The sequence below is a fragment of the Podarcis vaucheri genome, assembly GCF_965113315.1.
Source record: "Podarcis vaucheri genome assembly, chromosome: 2".
Taxonomy (NCBI): domain Eukaryota; kingdom Metazoa; phylum Chordata; class Lepidosauria; order Squamata; family Lacertidae; genus Podarcis; species Podarcis vaucheri.
In genome coordinates, this window is record NC_138760.1 from 112,882,725 (window position 1) to 112,907,363 (window position 24,639).

At 47.8% G+C, this 24,639-nt stretch overlaps 2 protein-coding genes across 3 annotated transcripts; both read right to left on the reverse strand.

Moving 5' to 3' along the window:
• Positions 1-7,838: 7,838 nt before the first annotated feature.
• RPS5 (ribosomal protein S5) lies at positions 7,839-12,843 on the reverse strand. The gene is made up of 6 exons (XM_082210783.1): positions 12,688-12,843; positions 10,943-11,048; positions 10,616-10,825; positions 9,129-9,257; positions 8,793-8,891; positions 7,839-7,961 (listed from the first exon to the last, which is right to left on the reverse strand). The coding sequence occupies exons 2-6, from the start codon at positions 11,045-11,047 to the stop codon at positions 7,893-7,895; spliced, it is 612 nt and encodes a 203-aa protein (XP_082066909.1). The 5' UTR covers position 11,048; positions 12,688-12,843; the 3' UTR covers positions 7,839-7,892.
• A 1,735-nt stretch (positions 12,844-14,578) lies between these two features.
• Positions 14,579-23,794, reverse strand: TEKTL1 (tektin like 1). Of its 2 annotated transcripts, none has more exons than XM_082210224.1 (8): positions 23,625-23,794; positions 20,781-21,360; positions 19,760-19,864; positions 18,627-18,825; positions 17,620-17,786; positions 16,099-16,194; positions 15,823-15,936; positions 14,579-14,836 (listed from the first exon to the last, which is right to left on the reverse strand). In XM_082210224.1, the coding sequence occupies exons 2-8, from the start codon at positions 21,333-21,335 to the stop codon at positions 14,636-14,638; spliced, it is 1,437 nt and encodes a 478-aa protein (XP_082066350.1). In that variant the 5' UTR covers positions 21,336-21,360; positions 23,625-23,794; the 3' UTR covers positions 14,579-14,635. The 2 variants fall into 2 exon arrangements, with proteins under 2 accessions (XP_082066350.1, XP_082066351.1); XM_082210225.1 differs by having other exon boundaries at positions 20,781-21,357; positions 23,625-23,793.
• Positions 23,795-24,639: the final 845 nt, after the last annotated feature.

Genomic DNA, 24,639 nt, shown 5'->3' on the forward strand with positions numbered 1-24,639 from the left:
GAACATGGCTATCATATCACCCCTTAACCTTCTCTTCTCCAGGCTAAACATGCCCAGCTCCCTTAGCCGTTCCTCATAAGGCATCGTTTCCAGGCCTTTGACCATTTTGGTTGCCCTCCTCTGGACACGTTCCAGTTTGTCAGTGTCCTTCTTGAATTGTGGTGCCCAGAACTGGACACAGTACTCCAGGTGTGGTCTGACCAGAGCAGAATACAGTGGCACTATTACTTCCCTTGATCTAGATGCTATACTCCTATTGATGCAGCCCAGAATTGCATTGGCTTTTTTAGCTGCCGCGTCACACTGTTGGCTCATGTCAAGTTTGTGGTCAACCAAGACTCCTAGATCCTTTTCACATGTACTGCTCTCAAGCCAGGTGTCACCCATCTTGTATTTGTGCCTCTCATTTTTTTTGCCCAAGTGCAATACTTTACATTTCTCCCTGTTAAAATTCATCCCAAAATTCATGAGGGATTCTGTGAATTGTAGCTCTGGGAGGGAAATAGCGCCCTTAACAAACCACAGCTCCCAGGATTCATTGGAGAAACCATGACAGTGGCGTCATAGTGCTTAAATGTATAGTACAAACATGGGCCTCAGCTGGCACTGATCCATGACGGGGCCTTCTCAGTGGTGACACTTCATTTTTTGAATGCCCTCCGGGCTGACGTCCATCTTTCCCCCTCAGGATTAATCTCCAGGGGGATTTCGAAACATTCCTATTCACCCAGGCATCACATGGCTGTGAGATACTGTTCCCGGCAACCTTGGCATTACCAACTGTGAATGACAGTTTCCACACATTTTTAGACGTTCTCGTTTTCTCAGTATTTTACATGTTTTTGTATATTGTAGGTTTCCTCTAACTTTAGTCATGCTCAGGGGAGACCTGTTGAAGTTAATTAACTTGGGTCTAGTCTAAGGGTACCAGACGTCCCTGATTCCTGGGGACAGTTTCCAGATTTACAAATCAATCCCCTGACAAAATCAATCTATTTAGTAGGAAGTTGAAAAGTGTCCCTGGATTCATTGGGGGGAAATCTGGTAACCTTAGTCTAGCCTTTTTAATGGTCTACTCTGATACAGAACTTTGGCTGTATCTTCAAAGCACATCCAAATCTTGCTCTTTCCCTCAAAGAATTCTGGGCCCTGCAGGGTGGTTGGGAATGATAACTCTGTGAGACGACAGTACCCAGAATCCTTTGAGGGATGAATGCGCTGTAGTTCTAATTATACTGTTTTGCTGCTTAGTTACCGTATGTGTTTCCCTGGGCTTTTTTGAGAGGAAGGGTGGGGTGGAAATTGAATAGTAAAGAAACAAACAAGCAAATAATCTCTCTCTCTCTTTCTCTTTATGGGCACAACTGCCACCCACGTTATTTAAGGATAGACGCTCAAAGGGGACCTATCAAAGGAGGTTTGATTTACAAAATTTTATATACTGTACTTCTACACACACTTTGAAGCTGACAGGCTCCCAGGTTTGCTACTAGAATATCCACTCCTGCAAAACAACAACACTTGAACTGTCCCCTGAAGCTAGACCTCTTCATTGCCTCCTGCCCGTTCTCAGAAGGAGGGGTGACACCCGACATTTCCCCCAACAGCAAAACACAAAACGGCTGAGGTTCCTGAAGACTTGCCTGGTCCCCGTTCAAGTCTGACTTGCCTAACCAGCCCACACCTCCCACAGCCAACAGAACCGGATCTGTTTTGCCCTTGCCAGGACTGGAAAAAAACTCAGAAGAGAACCTGGGGGGCGGAAACCTCAACATTGAAGAGAAGCTCCCCCTTCACGTTGGCCACCTCATGTTGTGCATGAGAAACCTGATTGATCCTCTACACCGATCTTTGCCAACCGGGTGCCTCCAAGTTGGACTACAACTCCCAAAAGCCAGCGCATGTGGGGTTTTGTAGCCCAAAACGTTGGGAGGGTGACTGGCTGGCAAATACTGTTCCACACTATCTAGTGAAAGAATGAGACGAGAAGTGAAGTACTGCACTCCTGCATCTTTTAATAGTGTAGAACGGAGGAGGGGCGATGGAGTAATGGACTTACATCCCTGAACTTGGCTATACCTGATAGGAGTTGGAGTCAGTCCAACAAAATATGGAGGGACACAGGTTCTTCTTTCCCAGTTGTAGGTGTACAGATTGGTGCTTTTCTCTCCCCCACCTACCACCACCCCGGCACAACAACTACACCTTCCAAAATTCCCGTTTTCACAAAGCTGTGAAAGGTACAGGAACCTTCATCTCCTTTGTCATCCTATGGGGGTGTCTGAGGCACCAAGCCTGGCCAGCATGACCACTGCTAGGGATTCATAGTTCAACAAGAGCTGAAGAACTGTGAGAAAGCCGCCCCTCAACTGCCTCAAAAGATCACCCCTTGGGTTCTCCATCCACGGATTTGATTCTCAGCGGGCGCCTCCAGACCTCCATTTTATTCTGCATCCATCACGACAGTACTGGGGTGGTCATACACAATCATCATTTCAACACCATTTGCACTTGCAAATGTTCTGGAGCACTTTCTCACGCTGTTTCATTTCCAGCCAATGCATAACCTGCTGAAACAGGACGCGGATGGCGCTGTGGTCTAAACAACTGAGCCTCTTGGGCTTGCCGATCAGAAGGTTGGCAGTTCGAATTCCTGCGATGGGGTGAACTCCCGTTGCTCTGTCCCAGCTCCTGCCAACCTAGCAGTTCAAAAACACACCAGTGCGAGTAGATAAATAGGTACCGCTGTGGCGGGAAGGTAGACGGCATTTCCGTGCACTCTAGTTTCCGTCATGGCGTCCCATTGCGCCAGAAGCGGTTTAGTCATGCTGGCCACATGACCCGGAAAGCTGTCTGTGGACAAACACTGTCTCCCTCAGCCTGAAAGCGAGATGAGTGCCGCAACCCCATACAGTGGTACCTCGGGTTAAGAACTTAATTTGTTCTGGAGGTCCGTTCTTAACCTGAAATTGTTCTTAACCTGAGGTACCACTTTAGCTAATGGGGCCTCCTGCTGCCGCCGCACAATTTCTGTTCTCATCCTGAGGTACTATTTTTAACCTGAGGTACTATTTCTGGGTTACCAGAGACTGTAACCTGAAGCGTCTGTAACCCGAGGTAGCACTGTAGTCATCTTTGACTAGGCTAACCATCTAGGGCCCTTTACCTTTATCCTGCTGAAATCCTGCAATTTTTCATACAGCAATAATGTGGTAGCATTGGGGAACCATGGCAGAACAAGGGCCAGTGCAGTGTGGGTGGTCAAGGTGCTGATCGAAGACCTGGGAGAGCAGGGTTCAAATCCCCACTTAGCCATGATGCTTGCAGCGTGACTCACTCTCCACTTGACCTACCTCACAGGATAAAATGTGGAGAGCTATGTACACGCTATGTATGACGCAGGTGGCGCTGTGGGTTCAACCACAGGGCCTAGGACTTGCCAATCAGAAGGTCGGTGGTTTGAATCCCTGCAATGGGGTGAGCTCCCGTTGCTCGGTCCCTGCTCCTGCCAACCTAGCAGTTCGAAAGCATGCCAGTGCAAGTAGATAGGTACCGCTCCAGCAGGAAGGTAAACGGCGTTTCCGTGCGCTGCTCTGGTTCACCAGAAGCGGCTTAGTCATGCTGGCCACATGACCCGGAAGCTGTACGCCGGCTCCCTTGGTCAGTAAAGCGAGATGAGCACCACAACCCCAGAATCGGCCACGACTGGACCTAATGGTCAGGGGTCCTTTTACCTATGTACACCACCCCAAGCTCCTTGGAGGAAAAGCTGTGGTATAACTGTAAAAATAAATGAAGCAAATAAACGCAAAGCAGAATAAATTCATCATTAATGCACTATTGTGGGGAAGGTCCTGTAGCTCAGTGGCAGACCATCTGCATTGTATGCCGAAGGTCGCAGGTTCAATCCCAGGCCTCTCTAGGAAGGGCTGAGAGAGATGCCGCTCTCTGCAATCTTGCATGGCTGCCGCCTTCTGGTGCAGACCATACTGAGCTGAGATGGGCCACTGGTTTGACTCAATACAAGGCAGCTTCCCATGTTCCTGTCTCTAGACCAGGGTTTCCCAAACTTGGGTCCCCAGCTGTTTTTGGACTACAATTCCCATCATCTCTGCTAGCTCAGGATGGTGGGAGTTGTAGTCCAAAACCAGCTGGAGACCCACGTTTGGGAAACCCTGGTCTAGAACATGTTGCAGAATACACCCACAATAAAAAATTAAATTAAAAAGCCAGCCCCTCTGTCACAAAGTGGTTACTCTGTAAATCACAAGTAAGGCAATTCTCCAGCTCCTGCTGCTTTATCTCATTGACTAAGGAAGGCTGCCACCTGTTGGCATTCTTTTGGTGAGCTCTAAAGCAATGGGGAAAAGAAAGCATAGTGTGTTTGTGTTGCACGACCTTTGGGCTGTTTCTGTAACCTCTGCTGCAGAGGTTTTAAAATCCAATGCCCTTTTAAAATGTGTTGGGGGGGGGGTTGTTCTTGTAATTATTATGTATTTGGTGCTTTTTATATTGTGATTTTATGTTGTGAACTGCCCTGAGACCTGCGGGTACAGGGCGGTATACAAATTTAATAAATAACAATAAAGGTAAAGGTAAAGGTACCCCTGCCCGAACGGGCCAGTCTTGACAGACTCTGGGGTTTGTGCGCCCATCTCACATCTATTGGCCGGGGGCCAGCGCTGTCCGGAGACACTTCCAGGTCACGTGGCCAGCGTGACAAAGCTGCATCTGGCGAGCCAGCGCTACACAATAATAATTTCATTGTTACGGAATTGAAATCGTTAAGACAGGTGTGCTGTAACATTTGGCTTTGATGTTGCTGAACTCCTCCCATCATCCCTGGCCATTGGCTATGCTTGCTGGGAACTGATGGGCATTGTCTTGGAACAATCTCAGAGGACCAAAGATTCATAGAATCATAGAGTTGGAAGAGACCACAAGGGCCATCGAGTCCAACCCCCTGCCAAGCAGGAAACACCATCAGAGCACTCCTGACATATGGTTGTCAAGCCTCTGCTTAAAGACCTCCAAAGTAGGAGACTCCACCACACTCCTTGGCAGCAAATTCCACTGCCGAACAGCTCTTACTGTCAGGAAGGTCTTCCTAATGTTTAGGTGGAATCTTCTTTCTTGTAGTTTAGATCCATTGCTCAGTGTCCGCTTCTCTGGAGCAGCAGAAAACAACCTTTCTCCCTCCTCTATGTGACATCCTTTTATATATTTGAACATGGCTATCGTATCACCCCTTAACCTCCTCTTTTCCAGGCTAAACATGTCCAGCTCCCTTAGCCGTTCCTCATAAGGCATAGTTTCCAGGCCTTTGACCATTTTGGTTGCCCTTCTCTGGACACGTTCCAGTTTGTCAGTGTCCTTCTTGAACTGTGGTGCCCAGAACTGGACACAGTACTCCAGGTGTGGTCTGACCAGAGCAGAATACAGTGGCACTATTACTTCCCTTGATCTAGATGCTATACTCCTATTGATGCAGCCCAGAATTGCATTGGCTTTTTTAGCTGCCACGTCACACTGTTGGCTCATGTCAAGTTTGTGGTCAACCAAGATTCCTCCCACACCTCTTCATTCACGAAAGATATTCCTGCATTGCAGGGGGTTAGATTAGATGATCCCCAGGGTCCATTTCCAACTCTACAATTCTATTGTTCTAAGTAAGACCTGAGTTGCCTTTGCGCTATTGTGACGAGGCTTCCATAGGAGAGCATCCGGACGAGTTGCATCCTCCTGAAAGTCAGCCTCTTCTGCCAACCTGCCCTTAAGGGCACCACCTCAAGGACCCGTCCTGGAACGCGGAACATACATGCTGGTGAGACAGGACCAAACCGGAAGATCTCTCCCACGTCATTCCAAGGGCATTTTTGACCAACAGGAAGCCAATACCCCAGGGGTGAACCCAGTGGCCTGGTATGTGCTTGTGACTTGCTTCAGGCGGTGTTGGGTAGCTGACATGCAGAAAGACAGGGAGGACCTGCCCCACAAGATCTTAGTAGGGACAACTGGGGAACGCTGCTCTGTTTGCCATCACGAGGACACATATTTTGCAGAGCAGGTGGTGCCAGTTGCTGGATTCACCAGAATCCTTGGATTTCAGCAAACCCCTTTCAAAAAGTTGTTTGGTGGCAATTTCCCCCCATGTGAACCTGCAGCTCTCCAGATGCTATTCAACTCTTAACTTCTATCAACCCCAGCCTATATGGCCAATACTCAGAGATAGTGGGAGACAGCGTGTTCCTCATCCATCGTCTGAAGTGAAAGGACAAGGACGTAGTCAAACAGCTTAGATAGCTCCACAGACCTGTAACTATGATCCATGTTAGCTAACTGGCCACCATGTACAGAAGTAGAGGCTGATTGGAGGGGATGTGGATAGCTCTTCGGCCCAGGGCCTCAAGCTCAAAAGGGGGCCTCCAATTTAGACACCTGTTAATCTTTTGGCATTTGTTAAATTTCACAACTTGTATTTATGTGCACCAAATTGCAATGCAATCTCTCATCTTGGAACTGCAAATTTAAGAAAAGATTAAACCTGGCCTCTGGATACAAAGGTGTTGGAACCGCTGAGTTACAGCCCTTTCCCAACTTTTACCATGCCAAAGTCACTTCTGTAAACACAGGAAGTGGAATGAAAAATTCTTTAGGGAAGTAAAACTCTGCTTGGCGTGGAATTTTTTTAGTACACTTGGACGAAGGATGCACACCCAACATCAATAGACACATACATATTTGGAATTCCCTTTCTAAACAAATAACCCTGTTGTACTTTGCTTAGTGCAAGACCAAGTTTTACAGAAAGGAGATAAGTTTGTTTAGATGCAATTCAAAACCCAAGATTTGTGTGGTTTGCAGGCATGACTGACCTGTGAAACCTTCTGCAGATCATGAACACAAATAAGCTGAATGCAGCCTTCCTAGAGAAACTGGAAATGAAAAATGTCCACAGACTGGATCGCTTGCAGCAAAGGATGGCATTCCAAATGAGCATAAAGGTCTGAGCTGTACTAACTTATCCCTGACTGAGAGTAAAACAAACAAGGTAACCTAACTCTTCTGCTCCTGCTGATATGAAAATGACAGAAAGCTCCAGGGAACAGCAACTCTTCCACATTCCTTTAGAACAGAAGTGGGCAAAATGCAAATTGGGATCTACTAAGTAGGTATCTAGGTGGTTTGCAGCAGATAACCAGAGGCCTTTCTGCAGGTGTCTAACTTGAGCAGTTGCTAGAGAGAAGACCTTGTCAGTGGTAGCCCAGCCAGAGGCTCACCTGGTGGCCTGCGCTATGTTATTTCAGGGCAAATGATAAGGAGAACATCTTGTTCTCTCCCAGGCTTTTAATCACAATCTAGGGGTGCTTTACTTCTGCACCAAGTTCCCGTCGGGTGCAGTTTATGCTAGCTTTAAGTGTTTCAGTTATTTTAGCTGTGTTCTGGATTGGTTGTTGCTGTAATCTATTTAAGAACACAACAGCCAAACTAGATCTGATCATGGTTCCATGTTGTCCAGCATACTCTCCAAGTAGTCAATCAGGTGGCTGTAGAGAGACCACAAGCAGGACTTGAGTGTGACAGCAACTCTCCCCACTTGTGATTTCAAGCAACTGACATTCAGAGGCACACACAGTGTGTCAGGTACCACACAGCCATCATAGCTAGTAGTTCCTGACAGTTTTAGCCATGAATTTTTCCAATCCTCTTTTTTAAAAAGCCATCCAAGTTGGCGGCCATTGCTACCTCTAAACTGCTACATCACAACACAGATCCTCTTTTTGGTCATAGCTCCACATGCTTCAGAAGAAGGTGGATCGCAGGGAAGAGAAGCAACACAGTGTGAAAATGAGAATTTATTTGCTTTGGATATCCAGCAGCAGCAGCAGCTCTTAACGGTTGGACTTGGCCACACGCTCCAACTCGTCCTTCTTCTTGATGGCATAGGAGTTGGAGGAACCCTAGAAATGGGAGGCAACCGTGAGACACAGACATACACACACAGCAGCATGATCCCAAGCTCAGCCTGAAGCAATCTGCTCAAATAACGTCTTCCCAATAGGTAGCAATTCCAGTCACATACACCTTCACACAGTCACCCCTCCAATGAACAGCTGAAGGAGCTGCTACAGAATAGCTGTAGCAACTGGCATATACCCATAATGGATACCATTTCAGCTATTGGTTTCAATCCCACAACACCGTAAGCTTTTTGGGCCAAATACCAGGCTGCGTGTCAAGCAATCATTCTACAACAGAGATTATGTTGCCTGAGAATGCTGCTAACAGCTAGACCTAGAGCAACTGTGGGCTGTTGTGACAATGTCTCAGTTTCAGGAACTGTCCCTACTGATGCACAAGGTGTCTCTTAGGCAGCCTACGACTAAAATCTTCAAGGAGTACTGCACTTGTATATTTTGCAGTTTAGGACAACTGTCGCCACAAACCAATTCACTCTTAGGGTTATAATGAGAGCCCCATTTACCATCCCTGCATCTGGCTTTGAAAACCCTGCTGCTGATTTCCAAGTGACAACAATTTACTTATTCCTACACCGCCTTTCAGGAAAACGCTGTTCTTGCATGAAACTTAAAAACATAAAACACAAGAACACAACGCTACTAGAAAATAAGTTTTCAAAATTAAGAAGCAGCAGCAGTTAAAATGCTTCCAAAACAGGAAATTAATTAACTACACACTAGAATAACAACTGTAAAAAAAGCTTAGAATGTGCCACTGTCAGGATGCTACTTAAACACCACTGAAGGAACTTGCTATTAGTTGATTCTCACCTTAGCTGCATTGATCAGCTCATCTGCTAGGCACTCAGCTATGGTCTTTATGTTGCGGAAGGCAGCTTCACGAGCCCCAGTGCAGAGCAACCAGATAGCCTGCAGGGGAGAGACAGAGATTACATTGGCATGCAGAGTCAGCTGAGAAAATGCTCTTCCTTAATCACAGAATTGTAGAGTTGGAAGGGACCCTGAGGATCACCCAGTCCAACGGCCTGCAATGCAGGGACCTCGACTAAAGCACCAACCTCTGGCCAACCTCTGCTTGAAAACCACCACCACCTGCCAAGGGAGTTCATTCCACGGTCAAACAACTCTTACAGGACAATCCCGTACCTGATTGACACGACGCAAAGGTGACACATCAACAGCTTGTCTCCTCACTGTGCCAGCTCGGCCAATACGGGTAGAGTCTTCACGAGGGCCACTGTTGATGATGGCATTCACCAGGACTTGAAGGGGGTTCTGTAAAAAAGATAAAAGCAGGTTAAGGCTGCAACTAGTCTACTCCACGAAGTAACATACAACTTCTAACAACAGCCAATGTCATGACTTATACAAGACACATCTCTTCAGACTCACTTTCCCCTTCTGTATAATGGACACAGCCCACACAAGTGAAGATTAGCAAAAAATATTCTAGGTTCATATACCAGAAATGACTTACAGGAAGTTAATGACAAGGTCTCCCATCTTCCTAGACAATAAAATCGGTCTATGAACTATTCTACTGTTACCACTGGTACAATCCCTCCAATGAGAGACACAACTCCTCCAAACTAAAAACAAACAAAACAAAAAAACAAGGCTAGAGAACAAAGGTAATATATGCTCAAGGAACTGAGAAGAATCCTGTAAGCCCATCCACAAAACCTGCAAATTTCATCCCAAGTGAACGAGAGACCTGCCCAAATGTTAATTCACATAAATGTTCTTAGTATATAAGAGTATTACTAAGAATACAGGAAACACAAGATGCACAGCAAATCAGGATAGCCCAGTAAATACAAACCTATGCAATTCTGTACTTCTGGGGAGCTGAATTTTCACCCTACCATATCCAGAAACCTTCGTCTAATACTACAATTAAAACACTTGTGAAAATGCTAACTGCTTAACACCTGCTAAAAACCTACCAAAAACCAGGTAGGTATACGGCAGTTCTGGAAACCTTGCAAGAATGGAGATTGATTTTAGGAACAAATCACTTATTTGTATTAGAAAATCCACAATTTCACTTATAAGTACAAGTGGGTGCAAGTCAGAACCATGTGGGAAAATTTGATTTGATAGTTTTTAATTTGTCAAGTGGGAAAATAAGATTGCAACATACATATTTAGCAATCCGTGTACCTCGCTGGACCTTAGGGAATGAATTAAAACCTTCACCTCAACAAATAGCCGAACATATTCTGAGAAACACACTACTTTGCATTGCACTGAAAATAATGGGAAGCATGTAATGGGCCACATCAGTCAACACAATTAGTGTCTGATGGGTTGGAAGGAAACTTAGATTTTTCTATTGCTTGCCTTCTGAATGAGCACATACTGGGCTATTCTTCCCAAAACGCACTACTAGTGAGTAGAAAGAACACCCACTTACTCTTTAGATGACTAAAACACATTTCTTAGTCAACTAAAGTTTTCTAAAACTATACCTAAATTTTGCTTCAATGTGCATAGCTAGGCCTCGTCACACCAGCTATTTCTTTCTGGTGGGCGTTTATCCATCTCCTCTCCCTCTAGCCTCCAGGATCAAAACCCCATCTCACAATATGTCAGCTTCCACAGACAGCTTTTCTGCTCCGTGTCTAACTCACCTCTCCTGTGAGCAGATGGATGATTTCGAAGGCATGCTTGATGATGCGCACAGTCATGAGCTTCTTGCCATTGTTGCGTCCATGCATCATCATCGAGTTAGTGAGGCGCTCAACGATCGGACACTGGGCTTTCCGGAAGCGCTTGGCAGCATAGCGCCCAGCACTGTGTGGCAAATACTTGGCATATTTCTCCTTCACTGCAATGTAATCCTAAAGAAGCATAAGGAAAAAGTATTAGGAAACAAGCAGGGGTGCAAGCTCATACTCCGTCGGAAGACAACACTGTCCTAGAGCTCTGCCCAGTTTGTTTACAACCTCATTCCATACCTGCAAGGAGATGTCACTGATCTGCACATCATCTGTACTCCATTTCCCAAACAGCTTGATATCAGGGGTCTCTGCCACAGCAGGGGCTGTCTCCCAGTCAGTCATTCTACAGGTGAAATAAATAGCTATTAGGTCCTGAATTGGCCCAATCTACCCTTCAATGAAGGGACCCGGGTGGCGCTGTGGGTAAAACCTCAGTGCCTAGGACTTTCCGATCGAATGGTCGGCGGTTCGAATCCCCGCGGCGGGGTGAGCTCCCATCGTTCGGTCCCAGTTCCTGCCCACCTAGCAGTTTGAAAGCACCCCCGGGTGCAAGTAGATAAATAGGGACCGCTTACTAGCGGGAAGGTAAACGGCGTTCCGTGTGCTGTGCTGGCTCGCCAGATGCAGCTTGTCACACTGGCCACGTGACCTGGAAGTGTCTGCGGACAGCGCTGGCCCTCGGCCTCTTAAGTGAGATGGGTGCACAACTCTAGAGTCGGACACGATTGGCCTGTACGGGCAGGGGTACCTTTACCTTTACCCTTCAATGGCTTTGGTAGAATATGCAAACTGAACCTGTACTGGCTGCCATACAAAAGTGATTTTTTTTGCTAGGAGGGTCAAGTACCTTTATGCACATGAAAGTTATGAGCTGTCACCCTTTACTGATACACAGGAAATCAATGTGAAGACACAGAACAAGTTTCAAGACTTTTGCACAGGTTTGGGTAGGTATCAATTATGTGAGCTATATCCTGCATTCAACATTTGTATGATCTTTCATTCAAATCTGGGTTACCTTGCTCACTATTAGATCCACCACTCAAGCAATTTCCAAAATAAAGAAATACATACATCAAAATTGGCCAACATGGTGCCCATCATATGTTTATCAATTTCAGCTCCCATCATTTCTGGGGCTGGGGCTGATGGGAGCTGCAGTGAAACAATTTACAGAGGCCATCATCTTAGCTACCTGTAATGTTGCTGTATTCTTGTCTAGAAAGTTAGGACACTGTTTTACACCCTCATTTTGAATGTGAAGGTCTGGCGCCCCAAACCCTTGAGATAATGCAACTGAGACAACACAGGCTGACTTGTGCGACAAATAAAAGAAATGAAATGCTATCTTTGCTCAAAGTTTCAAAAGTGTATGACTGCAGGCTTGGTCCCTTCCTTCCTTCTTTCTTAAGCAAAGGTGGGGAGCAGGTCTGCAAAATCGGGCCTACTTTCCCTTTTGTGGTGAAGAGAGGGATCTTGAAGTATAAAACTGGTGGGACTAAATACGACTTGCTAGTCTGGCTGAAGCATACCGCACGATTTTATGGTTGGAAGGGACCCCAAGGGTCATCTAGTCCAACCCACAGCAACACTGGAATCAGCTCAGGAAGGCCAGGTGGGGAGAAAGACAAGCTCGCTCGCCCTCCCTTCTTAAAACGACTATTGCTGAAATAAAACTCATCACATTCCCTCCCCCCCCCCCAGGAGCCGAGGGAGGGAAGCGCAACTGGTCCTCCGTCTCCCTCCTTCACGTGGCCAGCTCGTCAGGCGGGATCTGAAGCGAGGCCTCAGTGGCTTCACAGTGGCTTCACCGCCGCCCTTCCTCGGTTTCTCTGCGCCTCCCTCCTCCCGCCCCACGTGCCCTTTCCCGGCCCCCCCGAGGCCTTTTTCTGGCCTTCACGCCGTTTGGTTGCCTTCCCCCCTCACTGCTCCCCAATAAGACTCCGGTTTCCACCCTTTTTTCCTCCTCCGTAGAAACTCACATGGAGGCGCTTCGCTCTCCTCCCCGCGTCCCGCTCGCTCGCAGAGGCAGAAAAGGGCCGCGCGCGGGGTTACCCAGAGCCTTATGCACGGGCTACCGGCTTCCGGCGCACCATACGCATGCGCGGCTACGTTCTCAAACTCTCTCGGCGAACCAAGTTCTCGCGTGGTTTGTTCCAGGCATGCGCGCCTGTGACCACCCTCTACTTCCGATTCAAAATGGCAGCCTGGATGCCGAAGAAGCGGTTGTTGAAGGAATTTAACTTGTTTTTCTTATATTTTGCCCTCAGCCCACCCCGTCTTTCGGCGTTTTGTCACGCTTCCAATATTCGGTTGTGGGGTTTGTTTGTTGTTTGGCACCTCCGAATATAGGTAGAGATTCTACAAGTTAAAACTTTTTTTTTCGTCTCTCCGGCGGGGCTTCCGGTGCGTTTTATCGCGTTGTTTCGGGAGATGGCGCATGCGTACTGTTAATTTTAACCGAAGCGCAGCTTATCCCTGTGGCAGTCGGCGAAGGCCGGATTTCGAAGTCTCTCCGAGACAAGCACATGGCGGGCGGCGGGGAGCCCTATAAGAAAGCAGTAGGCACTTGCAGTGGGGCGGCTGTTTGGTGTCTCAGAGTTCAGGCAAACTTGGGCCTCCAGCGGCTTTTGGACTACAACTCCCATCATCCCTAGCTAGCAGGACCAGTGGTCAGGGATGCTGGGAATTGTAGTCCAAAAACAGCTGGAGAGCCAAGTTTGGGAAACCCTGCACTAGAGCCATGGCATGCTCAGTGACCATGCTTTGACAGGGTGTGTGGGTGGGTGTGTCTATGTACTCACACACCCCGCCCTATACCCAGCGGTTCACAGAACAAAATCAAACTATGAAACCACAAAATATACAAACAAAATAAAAACAACAACCCAGTAAACCCCCAGTATTAATTTCAGACCAGCTGAAACTGTTCCATTTATTATGCTGCCCAGATGTGTCGCTGGAATGTATTCATATCTCTCTTCCCCTTGGTGCTACCCTTCATACGTACACCCATCTGAATAAAAGCTTACTTCTGAGCTGTTGGGGAAATGTGTCCTTCTCCCCATATTCGGGTTGTGCCCAGTCTGGTATGCCCTACAATGGCCAGACTGTCTCATTGTATTTGCCCAGCCACCCCTGACGGACACTGCCATCCTTCTGCCTGGCACAAATGCATGTGAAACCTACTGTTGCTTCCTATCAGCCACTACTACTGTTCCAGGTAGTTGCATACTTGACATGTGTCCCCACCAACATATCTCTGACTTATCAGATTCGGTTTCTGTCTTTTGCTGTATTCATAGTGAATAGATTACTGTAAACTGTTCCTCTCACAAGAGGACTCCTTTCCCTTGGAGGAATCCTACTGCAGACCAGTGTTACAAGAAAATCAACCTGATCTATCGAAGAGGCCCATGGCAAAGTGTCCATTTGTGCTCACTTGCAAAACAGGGCCCCTCTCACTAGTACACTCAGATCTTTGTCTCTTCCTACTTCCTACTTCCTAACTGATACCAATACCTAAGTAAAGTACTTGGTGGGAGTGGAGGTGAGATTTTTTTCCTGAAGAAGAGAATTCAAAGACTCCATTTACACAAGATGCTCCAGCATTGACCGTATATTTAATATTTAACACATAAAGTTTATTAGTGACAGATTTGGATTTACTGATTCGATTCTCAAATAGAAAAGTACTTATTCTTGTCATTCATGAAATCATGCTCCCCTCTAAAAACCTGGGATTGCATTTTCTATATATGTATATATAATGATTGAGCTTTAAAATGCTGTATTATTAGATTCTCTATTGTGTGACTGCAGCCAGGCATATATTTCCCCTCATCCCCAGTTGGGAGGAAATTATACTGGGCCTTTCTAGCATGTTCAGCTCTTTATTTGTATGATCTCTCCATGCATTTGCTCTGCTCCTTAGCTGTAGACCAAGTCAAGAACCTCATTCATGTTAGTGCGTGGAAGCATGCGGCGCTGCCGCAGCCGTTTAATGCTGCCATCCACATGGTAGCCCGTCTGCTTGTCGTGAATGCAGTTGCGCAGGTAACGCCGGGTGGCTTTGAGCTGATCAATGTTCTCCCCTGTTTCTACTATAGAGCGATCTAACTGTGCCGTGGACTACAAAGAGAGACAAAGGCAGAAAAAGACAAGTAAGCAGGTAGTCCAGAGTCAGGGAAGATGTCCCCACCCATCAGCTTCCCAAAAGATGGGTTTGCATTGTACAGATAGTTCAGTTTAGCAGTGTTGCCTCCAGTCCTAGACTCACTTACCTGGGCAGTAAGTTCCATTGAACTCAGTAGGATTTTCTTGTGAGTAGACATCTATAGTGGAAATAGCCCAATTCCTATACATGCAGCACAGGCAGGGAGCCCTTTTTAGTCTAAGGACTGCATGCCAGTGGGAGATGGGCCTAGCAGCAAAAATGGGTGGGAGCAATGGTTTCAACAGTAGACTACATTCCAGAAATTCAGGAGCCTATACAGTGGTGCCTCGGTTTACGAACTTAATCGGTTCCGGAAGTCTGTTCTTAAACCAAAACTGTTCTTAAACCAAGGCACACTTTCCCTAATGAGGCCTCCCGCCGCCATGCCCTTCCACTGTTCTGATTCCATTCTTAGACCGAGGTAAAGTTCTCAAACCAAGACACTATTTCCGGTTTTGCGGAGTTTGTAAATCAAATTGTTCTTAAACCGGACTGTTCTTAAACTGAGGTACCACTGTACAAACATGCCCATCCAGGCAAACAAGAGGCAATTGTCCATCTCTAACCTGTACCACTTTACCTGCATAAGGTTCCAGCTTTAGGAAGAGAGTCAACTAATTTTTCCAAGCATCAGCAATCAGCTCGTCATCAGCGCTTCCACTTCCCTTTGCCAGCAGTGGTTTTAGTTCAAGCCACACAGGCAGAGGAAAACAGGTCACCCGACATCATTGTCAGATAACTGACAGGTGGGCAAACCCGTCTATCAGCCAAAGTTGGCCTGTAGAAGATGTGGCGGGGGGGGGGGCAGGGAATAAGGATGTGACCCACCAGCCAGATCCAGTTCTCCACCCCAGTTATATTGCCGTCAAAGGCCTGCTCATTGTCCCTACTGGCATCCTACCTGGTTGAGGATTGCAGCTTCAGGCAGCTGTGTTCCTACATGTCTTTGGTACACCTGCACCACTGGCCGTGTCAGCTTCTCCCGTGTCTCCAGGTACTTGCTACTTTCAGGACCCTGTGGATACAAAAATGGTTCAGAATCAAAGGAGGATTCAAGGGGGTGGAGAGGGAAAGGGGAGGACAAGTCTTCCCCAGTTAATCTCCAAGCAGGCAGAGCTGGAGGGAACCGGAATGTGAAGACCCACAGCACTGGCGCGTCCCAGCTCTTACTGCTCACCAAGGCCATGCCCCGGGTAACACGCATCTCATGCTGGAAACGCTGGCAGCGATGCAGGGTGCTGCGAGTTCCTGCCAGAGTAATGTCAAGCCGTTCCTACCAAAGAGAAAACAATGAAGGAGATGTTGAGCTAGATCACTTGGAAACACGAGTGTGCTGTTGGTGTGAAAAGGTGAGAAAGCATGGGCAGGCATGCAAAGAGTAGGAGCAATTAGAAAAGGGGACAAATTTCCAACTATTAAGTTTCACCTACTTGAGAACACAACAAACTCCTCACACCTTACACCAGGGCTGGCTAACCTTTTTGGCCTGAGGGCTGTATTCACTCTTCATCAACACACCAGGGGGTGCGTGGCAGTGGTGGGGGTGACTGTTAGGATATTTCCGTTCCACCTTAAAAGCAGGATGTTTGTGTCACAGCCTGCGTATTTCCTGTTTTCACAGGATGTTTCTGTGGTGTCTTTGCTTTCGTTTCTCTCTCTGTCTGAGACACTGGCGCAGGCAGTCATGTCTTTCTTTGTTCTGATCAACGCTGAATACAGCTTGTAAATAATGCTCTCCTGAGTGCAACTTTTGGCTGTGCTTTATCTGCTGATAAGAGTGTGCATGAGTTCTGGAATGTGGCAAGATATTTTCTAGAAACTCATGTCACTAATCGATGATACTGCGTGCCTACGGGAGATCGATGGATCATCCGGCAAACGGCTTGGGGCCATGATGGACTTTATCTCCCTGGCAGTATCCCAACAGTGACAGCCTCACACTCTTGCTCATACACACAACACACAGAGACATATGCAAGTCAGCTGAAGGTGGTGGGGGTTATCACTCATCCCTATTCATTAAATGGTTGATCTAATGACTGGAAAAGGGGTGAATTAATATTATTATGCCGCTAAACATTACAGAATACCAAAGCGGTGTACAAGAGCAATGCAAATTCAGCAGGACTCTAAAGAGAAACTGCGATAATGTTTTTAAGTCAACTCCATGTGTGTGAGAGGGAGAGATTCTGACTGGGACTGTGGTAGAGGTGAAAGCCGACCCGCTTCTCCCATGCCAGTCCTGACACATCTCGGGGGTCCCTAGGCCTGCTATTTATGTTTTTCAAAAGATACAGCATGCAAGGTCTAATAACATGGATCATTATCACATCTACTTGGGCACTGAGCTATTGGCTCCCACCACATTTTGTAACTGCTGTGCAAGAAGTTTGTGTGTGTGTGTGTGTGAGAGAGAGAGAGAGAGAGAGAGAGAGAGTGTCTGTGTGTGTGTGCACGCGCGTGTGCACGCAGTGGCCAAATATCTGCGTTGCAAAGGCATGTTTAATTGAGAAGGCGGGAACAGCTTTGTTGACTTTGAGCAGCGCTGCATAAACATGTTTCACAGATGCATCTACTGAGGCTGAGACTTAGCGTTAAAAAGCAGGGTTTCAAGCCAATATGTGGTTCTGTATGCACATGCAAGAATACTTTCATGTGTAACATAGCCAATTTATCGGCATGTTGGGTCTCCCTTTACCTTATGACAGAGAGTCTCATCCCTCTTGCCCTGCAGGCTGTTTTCAATGGTGGTGTGGGCTGTATTGCGGGTGTCTTGCGCTTCATTGATGGCCTTTTGCATCTGTTGGAGCACATCCTTGGTAAGAGAGGTGAGGCGCCGGGCATCCTCAAGAGCTGCCGCACACTCTGGAAAGGAAATTGGAATGCTTCTAAAATCTGGCTTGTTGGTTCCGTTAAAATGGTGCATGATACCCCAGCTCTAGTCACCTCCCTTTGCCGGTGGGTGATTCTCTGACACTGCCCCTTAAATAATCTCCTATTTTAAGGAAAGTTTCCAGTTCAGTTCTGTGTTTTTGTCTTGGAGCTATAAAGTACCAAAGTTAAGCCTATGTAAATCTTTGTTGTTGTTGTTTAGTCGTTTAGTTGTGTCCGACTCTTCTTGACCCCATGGACCAGAGCACGCCAGGCACTCCTGTCTTCCACTGCCTCCCAGAATTTGGTCAAACTCATGCTGGTAGCTTCAAGAACACTGTCCAACCATCTCGTCCTCTGTCGTCCCCTTCTCCTTGTGCCCTCAATCTTTCCCAGCATCAGGGTCTTTTCCAGGGAGTCTTCTCTTCTCATGAGGTGGCCAAAGTATTGGAGCCTCAGCTTCAGGATCTGTCCTTCCAGTGAGCACTCAGGGCTGATTCCCTTCAGAATGGATAGGTTTGATCTTCTTGCAATCCATGGGACTCTCAAGAGTCTCCTCCAGCACCAGAATTCAAAAGCATCGATTCTTTGGCCATCAGCCTTCTTTATGGTCCAGCTCTCACTTCCATACATCACTACTGGGGAAACCATAGCTTTAACTATACGGACCTTTGTTGGCATGGAAATCTAGGCCAACCCATTATATTTGAGGGGCCAGAGACAAGCACTGCCCCTCATTTTTACATAGCCCGCCCAACAAATGAATGGCTAGTACAGTAATATGAATTGTAAATAATTTTCCTTATGGAAGCTGGGGAGGGATTTCCCCCTTACCTGGTGTGAAGGCTGCAATGGGGTTAGGGACGGGTGTCTCGTTACGCTCCACCCAGGGGGATGAGGGACGGCTCAGCCCAAGCCAGGAATCGCGCCCAGCCCCTAGGAGAACCATGCGGAAAGGTTGTGGCACCAGGTCCAGAACGCGGCCCCGTTCATTGCACAGCATGTTCAGAGTTTGCCGACATGTGCCCAGTGCCTACAACAAGTCGTTGGGTGGAAGAAACCATGATAAGAAACTAGCTTCCCTCCATGCCCCTCCAACCCCAAATCTGAGCCATGCCATTTAGGTGCAGCGGAGGGAGAAAGCTCACACCGCCAGCAGCGACTACAATTCAACTCCTTCCCTCTCCGAATTGCCTCCTGCGGTGACAATTCCATCCAGTTATGATGTTGAATTGCTGCGTTAGGGGTCACAGCCACACCGTATATTTAAAGCACATGGCTCCCCCCAAAGAATGCTGGGAACTGTAGTTTAATCTCACAGCACTACCAATCCCAGCACACGTAATGAAGCTACCTCACCTCCTGAGATCATAGGATTCCGCCTCTGCGCTGTATAAGCAGTACGTGTATTACTGCTTTAAAAATCGTTTTATAAGAAAAGCAAGAAGTCCCCCAAAGCAGAATACAAAATATAGCAATATAACAAAAAAGTGAGGCGATCCTAAGCTTACATATTTGTCAAGGGTGTCAACTAAGACCAAATAAACAAAAGTGTCTCCGGATGTTTTGAAAATGTTCTAAACTTTTTGTTTATCTAAAAAACAGTAAGAATTATTTTAAAAAGAAAAAAATGTCTTTCATTTCCTTTGTCTTCCTTTTATAGGGGATAATTACAAGTGCAAAGCCCTTCTGTGTATGCAGGGGGTGTTATTGGGTTGCTGTTTTTATTTTGATTATATACATATTTGGTTTTTTATGTTGATCTTTTCTGTGAAGCGCCCTGAGGCCTCCGGGTATAGGGCGGTATATAAATTCAAAAAATAACAATATATATTATTATTATTACTGTATTGTTGTTGTTGTTGTTGTTGTTATATTAACACACTGGTGTCCACCTGGTCTGCCTCCCTTGCCTGTACAGGTTGTGGAGGCTTGTCCCTGCCTTCATTCCCTGCCTTGCTTCCTACCTTCATATGATCTTCTGACATTGCCATCATCCCTTCCAGCTTGGCTTTCTGTTTCAGAAACTCATCCTTCTCCCATTTCATCAGTGCATCTACCTTGTCAGGTACCTACATACCAGGGAGAGGAACAAAGGTTGGGTGGGTGAATGGTTGCAAACCAGATTGCATAGCACATGGACACATCGTGATTTGCGGTATAACGCCATATTGAATATTATGAAACCATTACCACGATCTGGACGTCAACTCGATTTTTGGCAATGTATAAATACCTTGCCCAGCCCGTGTGTGTGTGTGTGTGTGTGTGTGTTGCCTGCTTTGCAGCAAGTTCTGTACAGAGAAGCACCATATGCTTTGGGTGGGGGCACAAGGTGAATCAGAGAGCCCCGCAAGGTGTTTAGAAGAAATAAAAACTTTGGCTCAGGTATTCAATAAATACTGTGCAAACTTGCTGTTTGAGATCTAGTGCTTGGGAACATGCAGGGCGAGTCGACTAAGAACGTAAAAAGGACCTGCTAGATCAGGCTGGTGGGCCATTTAGCCAGGCATCCTGTTTTCTCAGCGGCCAACTAGATGCCTCTAGGAAACGAACAAGGAGGACCAGGGCACAACAGAAACTGGCATGCATAAGCATATTGCCTCCGACAGTGGAGGGAGAACATGGCCATCAGGACGAGTAGCCACTGATAGCCTTGGGTTTTTCGTAAGTGGAAGAAGAAGAAGAGGAGGAGGAGGAGGAGGAGGAGGAGTTTGGATTTGATATCCCGCTTTATCACTACCTGAAGGAGTCTCCAAGCGGCTAACATTCTCCTTTCCCTTCCTCCCCCACAACAAACACTCTGTGAGGTGAGTGGGGCCGAGAGACTTCAGAGAAGTGTGACTGGCCCAAGGTCACCCAGCAGCTGCATGTGGAGGAGCAGGGAAGCGAACCCAGTTCCCCAGATTACGAGTCTACCGCTCTTAACCACTACACCACACTGGCACACTGGATGGGTCCACTGCAGGGTTGAGATGCAGGTCTCACCTTCTCTACTTCCGGCCGGTGCTCCCGAATGGCCTGGCTCTGTTTGTTGGTAACGAGGCCCTGGCGGATTTGATCCAGCGTGGAGTCCAGCTGCAATCTCCAACGCAGCAACATCTTGAACTGGTCGTTGATCTCCAGGAGAGCCTGCCGCAGGCGGCTCACCACCAGCCGCGTCTCCCTGACGTACTGGGCCACATACTCGTTGTTCTTGAGAGTGGCGTAGTCTCGGCAGCAGGGCAAGGCCATCTTGCACACCCAAGGAGGGGGTTTGATTTTGCTCCTCCACAGGGTCACCCCCGGCCCCTCCGGTGGCTTGCTTGTCACCTCTCCAGTCGGATGGACATCGACCTTGAATTTCCAAGAGTCGATCTTGGTCTTTTTCTCATACGGCGTTTCCTCAGGCTGGCCTGGGGCTCGGAGCGGACACCAGAGGTCGAGGGCATCCTTCGCGCAGCGCTGCGTCAGCTTGGAGGTTTCGTGAACGGTGGCATGGGTGTCCCTGTGCCATTTTTCAGCACCTACCAGGCCTGTGACCAAGTGGGCAGGGGGGCCCATGGCTGCAGCGGAGGGGCTGTTGCTGCTGCCAAGGAAGAGGAGCAAAAATCACTCTGCAGTCCTGCTGCAACTTCGTGGGACAGGATGCCGCTGCGGTTCGAGAATAAACTACCAAGTGGTGGGGCCAAAGCTGGACGGGACCTGGAGGGGGACTGTGAAAAATGCCATTGTGTTCTGTATTGAGAGGGAGAGGAAATGGATCTACAGTGGTACCTTGGGTTACATACGCTTCAGGTTACATACGCTTCAGGTTATAGACGCCGCTAACCCAGAAATAGTGCTTCGGGTTAAGAACTTTGCTTCAGGATGAGAACAGAAATTGTGCTCCGGTGGCGTGACGGCAGCAGGAAGCCCCATTAGCTGAAGTGGTGCTTCAGGTTAAGAACAGTTACAGGTTAAGAACGGAGCTCCGGAACGAATTAAGTACTTAACCCGAGGTACCACTGTATTCACCTTTTAAAATGCATTTAGGGATGGGAGAGAAAGCTTACCGTATTTTTCGCCATATAGGACACACTTTTTCCCCTCCAAAAATGAAGGGGAAATGTGTGTGCGTCCTATGGGGCGAATGCAGGCTTTCGCTGAAGCCTGGAGAGCAAGAGGGGTCGGTGCTTCAGGAGAGCCCCATCGCCAGCCCCGCAAACTCGGGGGACAGCGGGAGAGGCGCGGCGCGCCTTTCCCACTGTCCCCCGACTTAGCTAGAAGGCTGGCGGGGGGGAGAAGCCTGCTCCTTCCCATCGCCAGTCCCGCAAACTCTGGGGACAGCGGGGGAGGCGCGTCGCGCCTTTCCCACTGTCCCCCGACTTGGCTAGAAGGCTGGCGGGGGGAGAAGCCTGCTCCTCCCCGTCGCCAGCCCCGCAAACTCGGGGGACAGCGGGAGAAGGCTGGCGGAGGGCTTTCCCCTCCTCCAGCCCCACAAGCTCCCAGAGCGATGCCAAAGCTGCCAACGCCCGAGCTTCCCCAGCCCCGCGCCTGGGGGGGGGGAATAATTTTTTTTCCTTTATTTCCCCCCAAATCTAGGTGTGTCCTATGGGCCGGTGCGTCCTATAGGGCAAAAAATACGGTACTCAGTTCTCATTTAATGGTGTACCTGTCAGTGTGCACTTTTGGAAACAGTACGCAAACCTGAACATAGCTATCCTTCAAGATTCACAACTACTCCGAATTTTGCATTAGTCAAATCTTGCGCGTTCCATTAAACTGGTCCAAGGTGCTTTAAGCATCTGCCCCTGCCTGTCATGTGCTCCACACATTCAAATGATAAGCAATGGTATTGTTTGAGTCCTCATTGCTATTAGCCTTGATCTTTCATAAGAACATAAGAAGAGTCTGCTGGGTCAGGCCAGTCCGGCATCTTGTTCTCATAGTGACCATCCAAATGCCTGTGGGGAAACTTCTAAGGAGGATTTGAGCAAAAGAGCCCTCTTCCCGCTTGTGGTTTCCATCAACTGGTATTCAGAAGCATTCCTGCCTCTGACCTGGCCATCTCTTGGGTTCTCGCCACCTGCTCAGAGCAGATTCATTGAAATTAACGTACCTGAGTTAATAATATCCATTCATTTCAATAGGCCTCCCACCAGCAGGGCAAGCACCTCTGGCCTCCAAGCTCCAAGTCTAGGCATAGGCAAACACGACCCTCCAGATGTTTTGGGACTACAACACCCATCATCCCTAGCTAACAGGACCAGTGGTCAGGGATGATGGGAATTGTAGTCCCAAAACATCTGGAGGGCTGAGTTTGCCTATGCCTGTCCTAGTCCGACACTTTTACCACTACAAAATCCCACAATATTCCAGAGCTTGCAACACACACTGCAGATTTATCACACAACAATATACAGTAAACTAGTTTTGTGGATTTTGATGGATCAGACCAGGCATAGGCAAACTCCAGCCTTCCAGATGTTTGGGACTACAATTCCCATTATCCCTAGCTAACAGGACCAGTGGTCAGGGATGATGGGAATTGTAGTCCCAAACGTCTGGAGGGCTGGAGTTTGCCTATGCCTGGATCAGACCCAAAATCTAACCAGTTCACCCTTGTGTCCCAAAACTGCCACTTTTCCTGCTGGGGGAAGCCCAGTCTTACCTGCAGCCTGCAAATACTGAATAAGGGGGTATTAATGAGGACAGTTCCCAGTGTTGCGAGTGCAAATACCTCACATACCCTTAGAAAACGGAGCAATAGGAGAGGCTGCACCTCGTGGCCTGGCCTGGGTCCACGGTGAGGAATGATGGAGGTGGGAAGAGGGGAATCAAGTTAGCTGGGCCTGCTTGAGCTATCTTTACCTGGGTCCAATAAGGCTGAGATCTCTAGGGCAATGTTAAGGGCACAGGCCTCAGGTCCAGCCTTCCGGAAGGGCATGGGAGGCCTGTGTCTCTTGCCTCACCCAAGCGGACGGTGAAGTCCTCCAAACAGGCTCTTCTCTGGCACAGGCCAAGCCGTCCCTGTCGCTTCAGCGGTGTTGGTTGCCATGGCAGCAGGTGCTCGCCTCACAATGCCGCTGCCTTGCCAGAGATGCCTCACATAAGCGGAGGCAGCAGAAGCCCTTGAGAACGAGCAACAGCTAGTCTTCCTAGGTATTCAGAGAAATCTGAGCCGTCGAGAGCAGGAGGGTTTGCACCGCGATGTAAGCAGCAGAGACTCGTAATCTCAAGGTCTGGGTGCTGCTTTTACTGCATTCCCTATTTGGTTTCTGGCATCTGGTTTCTTCCCTCCAAGCAGCTCAAGGTGGCAAATATGGTTTAAAACACAACAGCAACAAACCCAAAAGCTTGCCTGTAGCATGCAGGGGAATATAGCAAGTCTAGTACAGTGGTACCTTGGGTTAAGAACGTAATTCATTCTGGAGGTCCGTTCCTTACCTGAAACTGTTCTTAACCTGAGGTACCACTTTAGCTAATGGAGCCTCCCTCTGCCGCCGCACAATTTCTGTTCTCACCCTGAAGCAAAGTTCTTAACCCGAGGTACTATTTCTGGGTTAGCGGAGTCTGTAACCTGAAGCGTATGTAACCTGAAGCATCTGTAACCTGAGGTACCACTGTATATCATATGTTGAAGCTTTCACAGACTAGAGACTACTTTATCACGTGCATGAAGTATTATCCTGAGTTGTAGGTAAATAGGTAGATAGGCAGTTGGGAGATTATGAAGTGTGCAGTCAACAGAAAAATGAAACGCAGTAAGTACACCTGGTGATAAATATTGCTTCAGGCCACCCCAATATCCGAGCGGGGTGAGATTCCAGGGGCTTACACAGGGTTTGTGTTTCCTCTGGAATGAGGGACAGCGGAGACTGCAGTG

Bases quoted from the DNA above. Each gene is read 5' to 3' on its own strand.
- RPS5 (XM_082210783.1), bottom strand. From the start codon at position 11,047: ATGACTGACTGGGAGACAGCCCCTGCTGTGGCAGAGACCCCTGATATC. The intron at 10,826-10,942 runs GTATGGAATGAG...ATGCTTCTTTAG, and splicing joins TCAGTGACATCTCCTTGCAG to GATTACATTGCAGTGAAGGA. The intron at 9,258-10,615 runs GTGAGTTAGACA...TCTTTTTTACAG, and splicing joins TCCATCTGCTCACAGGAGAG to AACCCCCTTCAAGTCCTGGT.
- TEKTL1 (XM_082210224.1), bottom strand. From the start codon at position 21,335: ATGGGCCCCCCTGCCCACTTGGTCACAGGCCTGGTAGGTGCTGAAAAA. The intron at 19,865-20,780 runs GTGAGACCTGCA...CCTGGTATGTAG, and splicing joins ACCGGCCGGAAGTAGAGAAG to GTACCTGACAAGGTAGATGC. The intron at 15,937-16,098 runs GTGAGCAGTAAG...TTGTATCCACAG, and splicing joins TTACCCGGGGCATGGCCTTG to GGTCCTGAAAGTAGCAAGTA.